The following is a 14278-nucleotide window of genomic DNA, read 5'->3' on the forward strand; positions in this document are numbered from 1 at the left end:
TTTTAAGGGTTGCATCATCTAAATCCACAGCCATACATTTTTGTTAAGGTTCTGATTGCTTTGGTCTCTATGAATTCAAATTAAAGAAAGCAATTGAATTTTGGCATCTACCGGGAATGAATTTGCCCTCCTTACTTCCTAATTTGATCATGACAATTTCATAAAATCATTTTAGAGAATTACAAAATACCTATTATATTGTTCATTTCACTACATGTCATGGCTGGCAAAGGCTCAGATAATTTAGATTCTTGTAATTTTCTAAATGGTATGTATTACGCTTTTAAACTATACCCTGGGGTCTAAATCCACATTAACTAACTGACAAAAAATTATAGATAATTTTATTCAAGGCAACACAAAAGGGCAGGATTGTGGCAGGCATAATAAAACATCCCTTAAATAAAGGGATCTGAGGTCCCCAGAGCACAAGCTCAATTAGGCCAACTACCACTAGTTATAGACTAGTGTAACCACTGCTAGTACTCCTGCCATTAGTTAAAGAGTAGTTCAGGAAATATTGATTACTGCTACAAGACCTTTCATTATTCTATGAAAGGGGCTCCTTAATAAAGAGTAATATATATGATGTGAATGTGATCAAAGTACATTATATACATGTTATAAATACTACAATGAGGTCCCTTTGTACAATTAATTGATGCTAATAAACATTGTAAAAGTACTAAAATAAAAAAGAAGGAGCTCCTAGAGTTTTTTTATTTTATTTTTTGAGGAGCCCCCCCCCCGACTTGCTCAGTGCTCTCTCCTCTCTCCCTCTCCTCACCTTCTTTCTCTCTTTAGTTGAGAGGATCTCTTATCCATATTTCCTGCTTCGTAGTGCTTTAAAATTTGAAGGTTAGCTCACCTCACCATCCTTCCCAAATCCCTAAAGTTGGCATGATGCACAATAGAAGGAGTTAGTGAAAGAACAGAGTATTTCAGGACTGTCCCTTAAATATTGAGGAATTAGGAATATCTGAGTATTCATCTTAGAGTCACCCGGGAAACAGTAAAATTCAGATGTTTCTCAGACTGATTATCACATCTGTTGAGGAGAGTCAGACCTCAGTATTTTCCAACTCACCACCTGATTCTGGTGAGCACCACAGTTGAGAAGGGTTGAACTAGCTATTTGGGAACTTTTTCTGTTTTTGTTAGTCGTGGGGCTTGAACTCGGGGCCTGGGCACTGTCCCTGAGTTATTTTTTGCTCAAGGCTAGTGCTCTTCTACTTTGAGCCACAGCTCTACTTCTGGTTTTCTGGTGGCTAGTTATAGATAAGAGTCTCACAGACTTGCTTACCCTGGCTGGCTTCTAACCACAACCCTAGATCTCAGCCTCCTGAGTAGCTAGGATTACAGGTGTGAACCACTGGTGCCCGGCTATTTGAGAACTTTTAAGAAGGCATTTTGAAGTTATATAATTGACACTGAGAAAAGATGATATTGCTCCTTTAGGTGTTACACAATGTGATAATAGATATTGACTAGGATTTTCATTGGCTCAGAGTCTGATTTATGATGTGAGGTTTGTAAATTGTTAGGCCAGCAATTTACACATGGACAAGTTGGAGGTAGAAAAGTTATTTAGCTATTTGTGAGACCCCTATTCAAAAGAATATCATTTGTGGGAGTAGACTTCAGTATACACAGTTAATTGGTCATTGAGATGGGCATCCAGTTGAATTCTAAATGCATTAGGCAAAGATTCAAGTGCACTGGTAGGAAGACAGTCATTATTTGTCATTTACAAAATGGACCAAGTCTGAAACTGGGGCGAGGTAATTCTTTTGGTAGTCAAAAGTCCTTTTCAATACAAGAGGGTAAGATGGCAGAGAAGAGATCATCATGGATTCAAACATCCTGTCAAATATATGCAGTTAGAATATTGGGCATCTTTCTTTTCCAGCATTGTATTAAGTATATTTTCAAATGGCCAGCAAAGTTTAAAGCAAATTGCATACTGTCCTGAATAGCATCATAAAATCTCTTGTCTTTCTGCTCCATCCTACTTGGGATGACATGAATCATGTTTCTATCCAGCATAACTATGCTGTCTTTGCTACTCACCCATGAGTCACTTAGTGGGTGTCTTGATGATCAGATCACCAGTCATAGTATCGTAGTAGTTGTGTTCCAGTCTCCCTTATGGTACTTAATAATGTCCTCAGAAGTCCAAGCATGGTGACATTGGCAATTTACACATGCCAAAAAGAAGCTATAAATTGTGTCCTTTAAGTGAAAAGATGAAAGTTCTTGACTTAGGAAAAGAAAAATCATTGTATGCTGAGATTTCCATGAAATCATGCAGGAAAAATTATTTCACAATAGTTTTGCCTTTATGCCTCAAGCTGCAAACGTTATAGCCATAGCACAGGTTAAGTGCTTATGCTAAAATGGAATAGCTATGAAACGTACGAGTAGAACAAATGAACAGAAAATGTCTCCGGATTGTTAGGTTTATTCTATTTTATTGATAGCTATTGTTGCTAATCTTGTACTGATCTAATTTTTTTTTTCAGTTGGTCATGGGTCTTGAATTCAGAGCGTGGGCTCTGTCCCTGAGATTTTTGCTCAAGGCTAGTACTCTTCCCTTTTAAGCCACAGCTCTCCTTGTGACTTTCTGGTGGTTCATTGGAGATAAGAGTCTCATGGACTTTCCTGCCTGGGCTGGCTTTGAACCATGTTCCTCAGATCTCAGCCTCTTGAGTAGCTAGGATGACAGGTGTGAGCCACCAGTGCCCAGCTCTGATCTAATTTTTGAGTTAAAGTTTATCATAGGCATACATGCATAGGAAAAAAACCCATAGTAATGTTACACACACACACACACACACACACACACATCTTGTTGAGGTTTCAGTTATACATTGGGGGTCTTAGAACATATCTCTATGGGTAAGAGGGCTATATGAATACACATTTCTTTTGGCATTAGATTATAGAGAAATCATAAATGAAAATAGTCTGTCCTCTATGTGACTTAGCGATTCTAGCTCAGAGGGAAACTCTGTTACTAGTCATGGGCTGAAGTCGTTTATTCCCCCTTGCTCTCCGTTTTCGGTTTCAGATAAAGACCATTCTGAGTGGCTTCATCATCCGGGGCTACCTGGGGAAGTGGACCTTGCTCATCAAGACGGTCACCTTGGTGCTCGTCGTGTCCTCTGGCCTGAGCCTTGGGAAGGAGGGACCGCTGGTGCATGTGGCTTGTTGCTGTGGCAACTTCTTCAGCAGCCTTTTCTCCAAGTACAGCAAGAATGAGGGCAAGAGGCGGGAGGTGAGCCCAGCCAGCTCCTGCCTGCAGTGGCTGCTTCTCAGAGGCTCGTGCTGTCTCCCCTTTGCAGAAGGCCCAGGAGTTGACTTACAACCTCTTTCCTTTAGGTGCTTTCAGCTGCTGCTGCTGCTGGAGTCTCAGTGGCCTTTGGTGCTCCCATCGGGGGTGTGCTGTTCAGTCTAGAGGAGGTGAGAGGGGTGGTGTGGGCATGCGCAGTTTTAACTATGGAATATGCGGGTGGTTGGGATTAACTCACAGAAGGATTGAATAAGGCTCCTGCAATTAAGCAAGAAGCTACTATTTCTCCTATTAAGTATGATTTCAAGTATTGTTTTAAAAACTGCCAATATAAACTTCTGGAAAGATTAACAGTATTTTCTTTATAGCCAACTTAGCTTCCAGTTTGGTTTGGGGACCTAAACAGCTCTTACCAGGGTTGGCAAACGTTTTCTGGAAAAGGCTGGATAATAACTAGTGTAGGCTTCTGAGGTTGTGCAGTGTCCGCCGTGTCCATGCACTCGGCCACTGCGGAGGGCGCGGGCCGGGCAAGCGGCCGTCCAGGGACGTGGCTGCTCACCTTTACACTCTGAAATTTGAATTTCATGTCATTACCACAAAATTGTCACACAATTGTTCTTCTTTTGGAGAAATATTTCATGGCACAAGTAGGTTTTTTTTCTTTTCCAACTATTAAAAATCTTAAAAAATCTTCATAGTTCATGTAGCGTATAAATGTATTTTCTGGAACACAATCTGTGGGTCATGGTTTTCCAAACCTTTATCTATTTTATTGTCCAGACAATTAAATTCAGAGGTTTAGCTACTTTTAGGAGGACCACTGTGCTATCAGCAGTATCAAGAAAACCCACTTTTCTTTCTTTCCTTTCTTTTGGTGTTGGGGATTGAATCCAGGGCCTTGGGCATACTAAGCCCAGGCTCTTCATAAGAGGTACACCTCCAGCCTTTCAATTCTCTAAAAAAAAAAATGTAGCTCAAGCCAGGCACTGGTGGCTCAATCTGTAATCCTAGCTACTGAGGAGGCTGAGATCTGAGGATCACCGTTTGAAGCCAGCCTGGGCAGGAAAGTCTGTGAGACTCCAGTAAACTACCATACAAGCTAGAATACCACTGTGGATCCAGTGGTAGAGCACTAGCATTGAGCAAAAGAAGCTCAGGGACAGAGCCCAAGCCTGAAGTTCCAAGCCCAGGACTGGCACAAAAATAAATGTAGCTCCAACCCACCTTGATTAGTATCCATTGCACTTTTACACCTAAGCTGCTTTAAGTAGCTTTGCTGATGCATTTTGGTCATAACAAAACCTAGTCTGGTGAAGTGAGTGCCGTCCGCTCATCACTCGCTGGACAGTAATCTTGGATTGTGCCTTTTATGCCAAGTACCAGAAGGGGCTGCCAACCCAAGGGGTGAGACTCTCCTCAGCTCTCTTTGCATTCAATTTCTGGCTCTCCCCTTATTCATCCTAGGTCAGTTACTACTTTCCCTTGAAGACTTTGTGGAGGTCATTTTTCGCCGCCCTTGTGGCGGCCTTCACACTGCGATCCATCAACCCCTTCGGGAACAGCCGCCTGGTTCTCTTCTATGTGGAATACCACACACCCTGGTACATGGCCGAACTGTTCCCCTTCATCCTGCTTGGGGTTTTTGGAGGCTTGTGGGGCACCCTCTTCACCCGCTGCAACATTGCCTGGTGCAGGAGGCGCAAAACTACCAGGCTGGGAAAGTACCCAGTACTGGAGGTGATCGTAGTGACGGCCATCACCGCCATCATTGCTTACCCCAACCCCTACACGCGCCAGAGCACCAGCGAGCTCATTTCGGAGCTGTTCAATGACTGTGGGGCCCTTGAGTCCTCCCAGCTCTGTGACTACATCAACGACCCCAACATGACCCGGCCTGTGGATGACATCCCAGACCGGCCGGCCGGGATCGGCGTTTACACGGCTATGTGGCAGCTGGCCCTGGCACTCATCTTCAAGATCGTCATTACGATCTTCACCTTTGGCATGAAGGTAAGTGGGGGGGGGGGGGGGAAGATAGGAAAAGTGTGACTTTGCTGGGGACAGCACCCTCGTCTCCAGAATGAGATTGTGATTTCAGGGGAAGGGGAAGTGGCCTTTCTTCAGTGTCCTCATATACTTGACCTTCTTTCCTTTTTTCCTTTTTCTTTTACTTGGTTGGTCGTGGGGCTTGAACTCGGGACCCGGATGCTGTCCCTGAGCTCTTCTACTCAAGGCTAGTGCTCTACCACTTAAGCCACAGTGCTACTTGCTGCTTTCTGGTGGTTCATTGGAGATCAGAGGCTCACAGATTTTCCTGGCCAGGTTGACTCTGAACTGGGATTCTCAGATCTCAACCTCCTGAGTAGCTAAAAGTACTAGCTAGATATGAGCCACCAGCGCCCAGCTTGACATTCTTTTCATCAACAGGGAACAATTCTCTTAGTATGAAGTAGAGATTGAATCCCATGTTCCCATGGAGGACACTGCCAAGGCTCAGAGGCCCTTGGTGGCTTGGTGAGACCTACAGATTGTGGGAGACAGAAGTGTGCGTCCAGTCCACTTCCGTCACCTTCCCAGACCAAGTGGTGAACGCAGGTTTCCCTACTGCCTAGGTGATGGCAGGTGGTGAAGCCCATGATTGGCCCCATTTAGACGAGCGAACATCCCTTGAGCATTGGCCTCATCCTGAGTACTGTGCAGAGTCCAAGGAACACAGAGCAACCCCCCTTCCCCTCTTCCCCCCCCTTACTCCCCCCCCCCCCCCCAGAATGCTGCCCTTGAAGAGCAAATGGCTCTGGGAGAGACACATGTAAACTCATCGGAGGTTGGAGACAGTACAGTCGCACCCTGCATACCCTGCCAGCACCAGGAGAGCTGGGGGAATGAGCACATCTCTGGCCTTCGTGTGCCTGGGGCCATGACAAAGGCTCTTTGTATCCGTCCTGCTGTGATGGCCAGTGTCATGGAGAGCCTGCAGGGGGCAGCACATGCTCCCACTTGTGTTACTAAAATCAGCAGAGACAGATTTTGTTGGTTTAAAACACTGTCTTCAATCAGCTCAGACATACTTAGAGAGCTTTTCCTAAAGAGCTTTCTTTTTATGAACTCCAGCATTGAGTTATTATTGTTTTTTGTTTGTTTTTGAGACAGGCTGGCCTGGAATTTGTATTCTTCATACTTCAGCCTCCTGACTGCTGGGATGACAGGTGTCTGCCAGTATGCCTAGCCAAACTGAACATTTTGAATTGTCCAGTTCATTGGCATGAAGTGCATTCACAAAGTGGTGCAGTCAGCATCTCTATGCAGCTTCAGTACATTTTCCTTCTCTCGGAGGAGACTATTTGTGACTCCTTATCCCCCCAGCCCTGGCAGCCACTCGTATGCACTCTCTCTCTATAGATTGGCCTATTTTTGATCATTTCATATAAATGGAATGGACCAAGTGGCCTTCAGTGTCTGGCATCCTTCACTGAGTTTCGTCTTTTCAAGGTTCCTCCATCTACAGCATGGTGGTTCTTAATTTGGGGGGAGGGGGCAAATAGCATTCTCTAAGCATGTCTCACATTTTATTTATCCACTCATCCTGTGATAGACATTTGGATTGTTTCTACCTTTTGACTACCTTGACTAGTGTCATTATTACCAATTTTTAAAAATGTTATTAAAATATATCATTCTTACAGAGATATGTACAGCATTTGACCTTCACAAAAGGCACGTAGCGATGTAATCAGCACCCAGGACCAGAAGCAGAGCTCCCCTCCCCGAGCCCCCTGTTCTATTCTAGTGCTGTTGCTTTCTGGGCAGCATTTCTATGAATTGCCTCTTTTTAAAAGCTCTAAGAAATGCTAATTTCCCAAAGCACAACTGAAATTTGTCTCTTAAGAACAAGGCTGGGTGGACTTCATTAACCAGCTTATCCATCAGTTCCTACGGCAGAGATGTGTTTTTATATCAGAGGAAGATGCTAGAAGTACCCTTCAGTGCTGGCTGAGAGAAGTGTATTTGGAAGTTACAGGGGAGAGAGCATGCAGCTCACATTTGGTTATATAGTCTTGTGTTCTTGCTACCCCTCACCCAGCTGGGGAATATTCAGGATACTTTGGGGGAGCGAGCTTTATTAGGAAAGTGGGGGGGAGCGTTCCCCCGTGGCTCCGTGTCTCTCTCTCTCTCTCTCTCTCTGACAGGCACGCAGCCACTCTCCTTGCACGAGGGCAGCCAGCCTTTGCCGGCGTTGGCAGGCCAGCTGCAGCGATGCATGCAGCATCTTTATTTTTACCTGGGAGCAGTCACAGGCCCGTTCTTTTCCACGTTCATGCTGTGGCCTGACATTTAATTTTCAGAGGCAATCTGAGCGGCACAGCACGGGGAGTGAGGAGGTGGCGAGTGTTCTGGTGAAGATGTTCCTTTTGAATGCAGTTTGCAGCAGGGCTTATCATTCTTCCGTCCCCAGCAGGCAAGCTGGGCAGCTTTTGAAGGAGAGGAAATGAAAGTGTCACACTGCATTCTCGGCTAGTCACAGTGGAGGCCACTGGCAGAGCAGGTCAAATCACTTGTTCTACCTTTTCGTGGGCAGCTGACCTGTTTTGAGGGGTTGCACCTCCTTTGAAGCCAAATGCAAGCTCAGTCAAAGCAGGGGGGGCTGTGTTTCCTGGGGGCTGGGAAGCGGGAACTCAGGCTGCTTTTCTCTGTGTCCTCCCTCAAGATCCCCTCTGGCCTCTTCATCCCCAGCATGGCGGTGGGAGCCATGGCAGGTAGGATGGTGGGAATCGGCGTGGAGCAGCTGGCGTACCATCACCACGACTGGATCATCTTTAGGAACTGGTGCAGACCTGGAGCAGACTGTGTCACACCGGGACTTTATGCTATGGTGGGAGCAGCAGCCTGCCTAGGTACCTCCACAGATGGGATGGAGGTGGGGTGGGGTGGGGTGGGGCGGGGTGGGGTGGGGTACTGATGTGCTTTAGAGAACAGGCAAGAAGGGAGACGTGGGCTTGATCATTATCCTTGCGCAGGTATAGTGAGTTACAGTGTGGTATCGAGTGGGCTATTACAGTCTCAGTGGCTTAGATCTTGCTCACTATATAACTATTACACACACACACACACACACACACACACACACCACGAGTTAGCAGAAGACTCTTCCCCATCTAAACATTCAGGAACGCAGGCTGCTGGAGTCTCTGGCATCTCTCAACTGTACTACCTTGAATAGTGCCTCTCGACAAGGGGTGACTTGCTTCCTTGAGGAACTTCACAGTGTCTGGGAAGACAACTTGGCAATGTCTGAGACACACTACTGGGAGTGTCATTTGTATGTGATGGGTAGAGCTAAGGATGCTGCTGAACTTGCTGTAGTGCATAGGCAAGTCCTGACAACAAAGAATGATCCCCCCCAAATCCTTTTAGTACTAAAGTCAAGAAAGCCTGATTTAAGCTTATTAGACGAAGAGTCCGTTTTCAGTCTCTCTGACTACTGAGACATGCAAAGCTAGGTCCCTCATCCATCTAGCCTCCCTAAGAACCTCTCCAGTTTTACAGTTTATGGACTGCTTGTTCATTCAGTAAGCCTGCCTAACCTAGATAGGTTGCACTCACCAAATACCCCAGGCCTGTGGACTGGGCGGTAGACCCCACTCCATCTTTGGAGCCAAGCCCCCAGGCAGGCGCCTCCTGAGCATGGGCAGCTGAGTTTACCAACCTGAGCATGGGCAGCGTGTCCCAGGAACAAGCCTTTGTTCTCCAAGGATTCCTTAGCCTGGATTGAGCTGCAGCTCTGGGCTGCCAGCCTGCTGCTTTCTTCAGCTAGACTGTGGCCTCATGACTTGGGTTGAGCTTTGGAGTCTCATTTCCTCTTCCATTGCAGGAGGCGTGACCAGGATGACCGTGTCCCTGGTGGTGATCATGTTTGAATTGACAGGGGGTCTGGAGTACATTGTGCCCCTGATGGCAGCAGCTGTGACCAGCAAGTGGGTGGCTGACGCCTTCGGAAAAGAAGGCATCTACGAGGCCCACATCCACCTGAATGGTTATCCGTTTCTGGATGTGAAGGATGAATTCACACACCGAACCCTGGCTACCGATGTGATGCGGCCTCGGCGAGGAGAGCTGCCGCTGTCCGTCCTCACCCAGGACAGCATGACAGTGGAGGACGTGGAGACGCTCATCAAGGAGACAGACTATAACGGCTTCCCTGTGGTGGTTTCCAGAGACTCGGAGCGCCTCATCGGGTTTGCTCAGAGGAGGGAGCTGATCCTGGCAATCAGTAAGGAAGGGCAGGGAAAGCTCACTTTTTACTGTGAGGCAAATGGTCACTTTTGTACCCCTCGATTTATCCCAGGGATTCAAGAGAATGTTCACTAAGCCAGGGACCCTCACACTTTGAGGCAAATCTGTCCGTGGGGTCTGGTCAAAATGCAGATTCTGCTCCAGTAGGCCTGGGGATGGCCTGAGACTCTGCATTCCTCCTGAGCGGTCCCTTCCCCCTGGTCCTACTGTGAAGAACAAAGATTTAAATCCGGATCTTGGAGTGGACATTTCTTGGCTGGAAAGTCATGGCCACCCGTGCAGGCACTACTCCCGTGAGGAGGCACGTGGCTGCTGCGTTTTTCAGCAGCCAGTGGATGGAGCTGAGAAGGTAGAGGTGGCAGGGGGAAGGGGAGTTGTTCTTGTAGCTAGTCTCAGGGATGGACCCTCAGGCAGTCGAACCAAGCACTTGGGTGGCCAGTTGTCTGCTGGCATGCCTTGCCGGCCTCTGCACAAGTCTTCGCTTCACCGTGTGATATGTCCATCCCACTAGTTAGAGGCCCACATGCACGAATGAGCAACTCTGGCTGGTTCTTTCAGCTGGAACTGAAATTAGCCACCCTGCCTGGGACAGGCTGTTGAGTTGGGGTAGGGGAGGTGAGATGTCCCAAAACACCAGCGAAGCCAGCCTGTAGTCCCATTTGTCTAAGGATGGCTGTAATGGAAGGGGAATAGGAGGTAGGATGGTTCCAAAGACAGAGGGCACCGAAGGCCAGAAGCCTGGGTAAGAATCCTGGGGAGCCTGAGGCAAGGAGAAACAATGAGCCTCTGACTGGGGGAGTAGTCTACTGTGGCCCATCCTCTCTCGCACAGTGAACACCATGCCTTCCTGCTCTGCATCCTTGCTCTGTTTTTGGCACATGCCTGTGTTGCATGGGAGACGGGTCCATGGCATGGCTCACATATTCACATGACACTGTCACCCTCCATTATACCTTCTAGAATATTCCCGTAATGTGTCATGGGACTTTCTTTCCATGGTATGACTGCCAGTTGTCCCACTGAGAACAGGCAACTGTTTGTTCTTTCTGCCCTTCCTATTTCTAACACACTAGGACACTTCCATTTTTGACCACCTCTTCCTATGCTAAATAGTTTTTTCTTTTTGTCGGTCGTGGGGCTTGAACTCTGGGCCTGGATGCTGTCCCTGAGCTCTTCAGTTCAAGGCAAGCGCTCTACCCACTTGAGTCACAGCGCCACTTCTGTTTTTCTGATGCTTAATTGACGATCAGCGTCTCATGGACTTTCCTGCCTGGGCTGGCTTTGAACCTTGATCCTCAGATCTCAGCCTGAGTAGTTAGGATGACAGGCGTGAGCCACTGGTGCCCAGCGCTAAATAGTTTTTTTTTTTTTTAAAAAAAACTTCAAAATATCTTCCTCAATGGCTTTACAAAAATTAGTTTAGATAAGCTGTATCCTCTAATTTTCATGTTTAGCTCCTCAAAGCAAAGATTGATTTACGTTTAGACAGCATAGCAAGTTTGTGCTTGCATGCTCAGTGCTGTTTCTCTCTATTATAGGACCTGTTGCAGAACAGGTTGGTGTCTTTAGGGTAATTAGCACCTTACAAATGGATTCTTAAAAAGTTGTTTAAGTAGGGCTGGGTTTGTTTTAAAATAATGTAATCAACAGCCTTAAAAATTATTGAATCCCTAAAATCTTTTAAGCAACGTTGAAATTCAGAAACAAAAATAATAAATGTCACAGAATCCATTACCTATTGTGTAGCTCAGGCACACCTGTGAAGAGACAGCTTACTAATTTTGTCCAAATCCATTACTGTAATCAAGTGGGAAGCAGTAATTGGCATCAACCGGTTAGAGAAGAAATTTAAGCTTTGTAAGCAAGTACTCTCTCAGAAGCTATGTTTGGAATGTCTGAAGAGGCACCACGCGGGGTAAATCATACCTCTCTGCTTTCAGTCAGGCCGATAATAGTGTAGAAACTGTTATTTACACGGTTTGTGGAAAGGTGAGGGGTGTTTGGCTCAAAGGAATCAGACAAGCTGTTTTTCTGATCTAGGGAGAAAGAAGAGCCTCTGGATTCTGCTGGGAAAATTCACGACTTGTACTTGAGTAATTCTATGTCCTTGTATGAATATAGAAATATAATATTAAGCATCTCGCTAAAAAAACTATTCTGTGTTGGGTTCACTTTTAGAGCAATCAGAAGCAAAAGATTATTGCAGGATTGACTCAAAAGAATTATTTAAAAGAATGGTAAATAAGGAAAATAAGGATTTCTTTCTTACATGTCATGTTTAAAATTGTAGCAGCTGCTCATATGGAGCTGAAAGGGCTTTGTTATTTTTAATCCAGCTCTGGAATGCTGAAGCATAGCTCGTTCATTGTCTTTGTAAAGAGTGATACTTGGCACCACCTGGCCAAAAGGCCCACTCTCCCATCTCAGATTGTTACCATGTGGGGCTGTAGGTGACCCCTGTTCAATTCCGGGTAGATGGGCTTTTACCTCTTTTTGGTTTTCTCAAAGATGAGGCCCTTTTTGTACTCAGCAGGGTTCAGCCTCTTCTAGTTTTGCCTCTTACAATTAGGCAAGTAAGGGTTCAGAGAAGACTCAGTGGGAAGCCACAAAGATGATTAAAGGGATGGAAAGTTAGAGTTATGGGGACGAGTTAAGGGAATGCTCAGTTTTGTTTTGTTTTGTTTTGTTTCATCTGCTGGATGGCTTAATAATGATTCTCTCACATGTGGAAGATGCTTGCTTGCAGAAAGGGATCATTCAGGTCTGAAGCAGAAGAGAAGTGTCAGATGTGTCAGATGAGCTATGTAGGAATGAAGACTGTTTCTGTCTGGGAGGGCTGGTAATTATTGGAATAGGTCATGGAGAACAGTGGTGTTAACTCCTTTCTGCTGCAAATGTTAAAATATTTGGAGATATATGTGCAGAATGGTTTCTGCCTATGTTCATAGACAACAACATAAAAATAATCTGCTTTTTCTTCTATATAGTCTTTATAAATCATATCATCTTTGTAACCACTATGGTGGTTGCTTCCAATTCCTTTCTCATTAACGATATCTGTGTTATTGATGGAAGCATTTGGGGGTGTGTGTATGCGTGTGTGCGTGCGTGCGTGTGTGTGTGTGTTGGTAATATGTCTTGAACTCAGAGCCTTGTACTCTTGCTCAGCTTTCTTACTCACAGCTGTCACTGTACCACTTGAGCCATGCTTCCAGTCTGGCATTTTGCTGGTTAATTCGAGATTAAGTCTTGTGGATTTTTCTGCCCTGGCTGGCTTTGCACCTCAGTCTTCCCTCCAGATCTCAGTCTCCTGAGGACCCAGAATTACAGCTCATGGGTTTTCCTTCCTAATAACTTTCTCTGTGAAATAGGTTCTGTTCTACATGACAGGTTGTACTAGATAGAGTGACATTTGTTTAACTCATCCATTTGCCCATGTGTGCTTGTGACAAATGTCTGTTTTGTGTCTACGTTGTCCTGGCACCGGGGATGCATTGGTGAGTAGGAGTTTATTGAGTGAATAGCTGTTAGAATCAGGGCTTCTAACCCAGGCAGCAGATTCAGAGGAAATATGAACTTGTTTCACTCAGCAACTTGGTAAATGGTTCACTAAGTTCCATTTGCTTTTCAAATTAAGGCATTTGGCAAATCCATGTGACCAGTTCTTGATTGGGGTTTCTTTTGTGGCTTGATCCAATCCTGATGTTCAATCTAATTATTGAAGTAGATGGCAATCCTGTTATGTGGGACTTTATAAGAATCAATTGCTCTGTAGAAATGAGCAAATAAGTATGTGTTGAATATTGCCTCTCTGCCCTTAGTGCTTAAGGAAAGCAGTGTCTTGGTGTGGGAGAGAAGTAAATGATGTATAGCTGGCAGCGTGAACCATTTGGGATGTGCATCTGAGAGCGTGTTGCGTGTCAGTATCATCTGGTATTTGTGGTTGAATCATATCCCATTTGATGCAACAAGATTGAAGCTGACCCATATAATAGACAGGCATTTGCCCAGCAGGTCTCTGTTCTTCTTTTCAACAGAGACCCCTTTGCAGACTCAGCCTGACCCCAAACACGGCCAGTTTTCCATTCCAGCACTCTATTGCACTAAGTATCCTTAGAGGAGGGAGGCATTTAGACTTGCATTTTTCAAAGAACAGTATAGGTGAATAGCAGTCTTGGAGATGGTGAGGACAGTTCTTAGAGAAAGCAGGATTCATTTTCAAGCAGGCCCTGCTGTACATTTTCCCTAACCTTTTCCCATGAACCAAGAGAAAGATTAAAATTCCAACAGAAGGAAAATCGCCTTGGAGAAATATCTTGAGACCGATGGATTTATTTCATGTGTGACTTAAAATAGCCTGGGTTTCTAGCACTGCATTAGGCTGTATTTCTAATGAATTCCTGTTACCCTACTTTTATTCAGCTTCACATGGCCTTGCCTACAGACAGAAATGACTAATTGCTACCATAATAGTTTTACTATCTTTCTTCAAGAAATCTACAGAATGGCCCATGTTTAAGAGAGGAGACCCAGTGGGCAAGGCGCTGAGGCTTTTCTGCAGTTGAGTCTTTGGTCCCAAGGCTCATATTTGGGACTGCACTGCATTTCTGGGCTGTGAGCCTGGGCTGGGCTTATTGTTTTTTTTAAATTTCTTTTTGGATTCATAATGCCAATTAGACCAATTTTAAGTTGGTT

At 45.4% G+C, this 14278-nt stretch overlaps 1 protein-coding gene across 1 annotated transcript in view; it reads left to right on the forward strand.

Annotated features, from left to right (window-relative positions):
• Clcn4 (chloride voltage-gated channel 4) overlaps positions 1-14278 on the forward strand; it is a 65790-nt gene that overhangs the window by 38707 nt on the left and 12805 nt on the right. Inside the window, exons 7-11 of the mRNA XM_042680523.1 lie at positions 3071-3277; positions 3382-3462; positions 4757-5302; positions 7998-8184; positions 9162-9560. Coding sequence (XP_042536457.1) covers positions 3071-3277; positions 3382-3462; positions 4757-5302; positions 7998-8184; positions 9162-9560 — 1420 coding nt within the window. The remainder of the gene's footprint in view (positions 1-3070; positions 3278-3381; positions 3463-4756; positions 5303-7997; positions 8185-9161; positions 9561-14278) is intronic.

The sequence above is a fragment of the Dipodomys spectabilis genome, unplaced genomic scaffold, assembly GCF_019054845.1.
Source record: "Dipodomys spectabilis isolate Male_0828 unplaced genomic scaffold, ASM1905484v1 ptg000061l, whole genome shotgun sequence".
Classification (NCBI taxonomy): Eukaryota; Metazoa; Chordata; class Mammalia; order Rodentia; family Heteromyidae; genus Dipodomys; species Dipodomys spectabilis.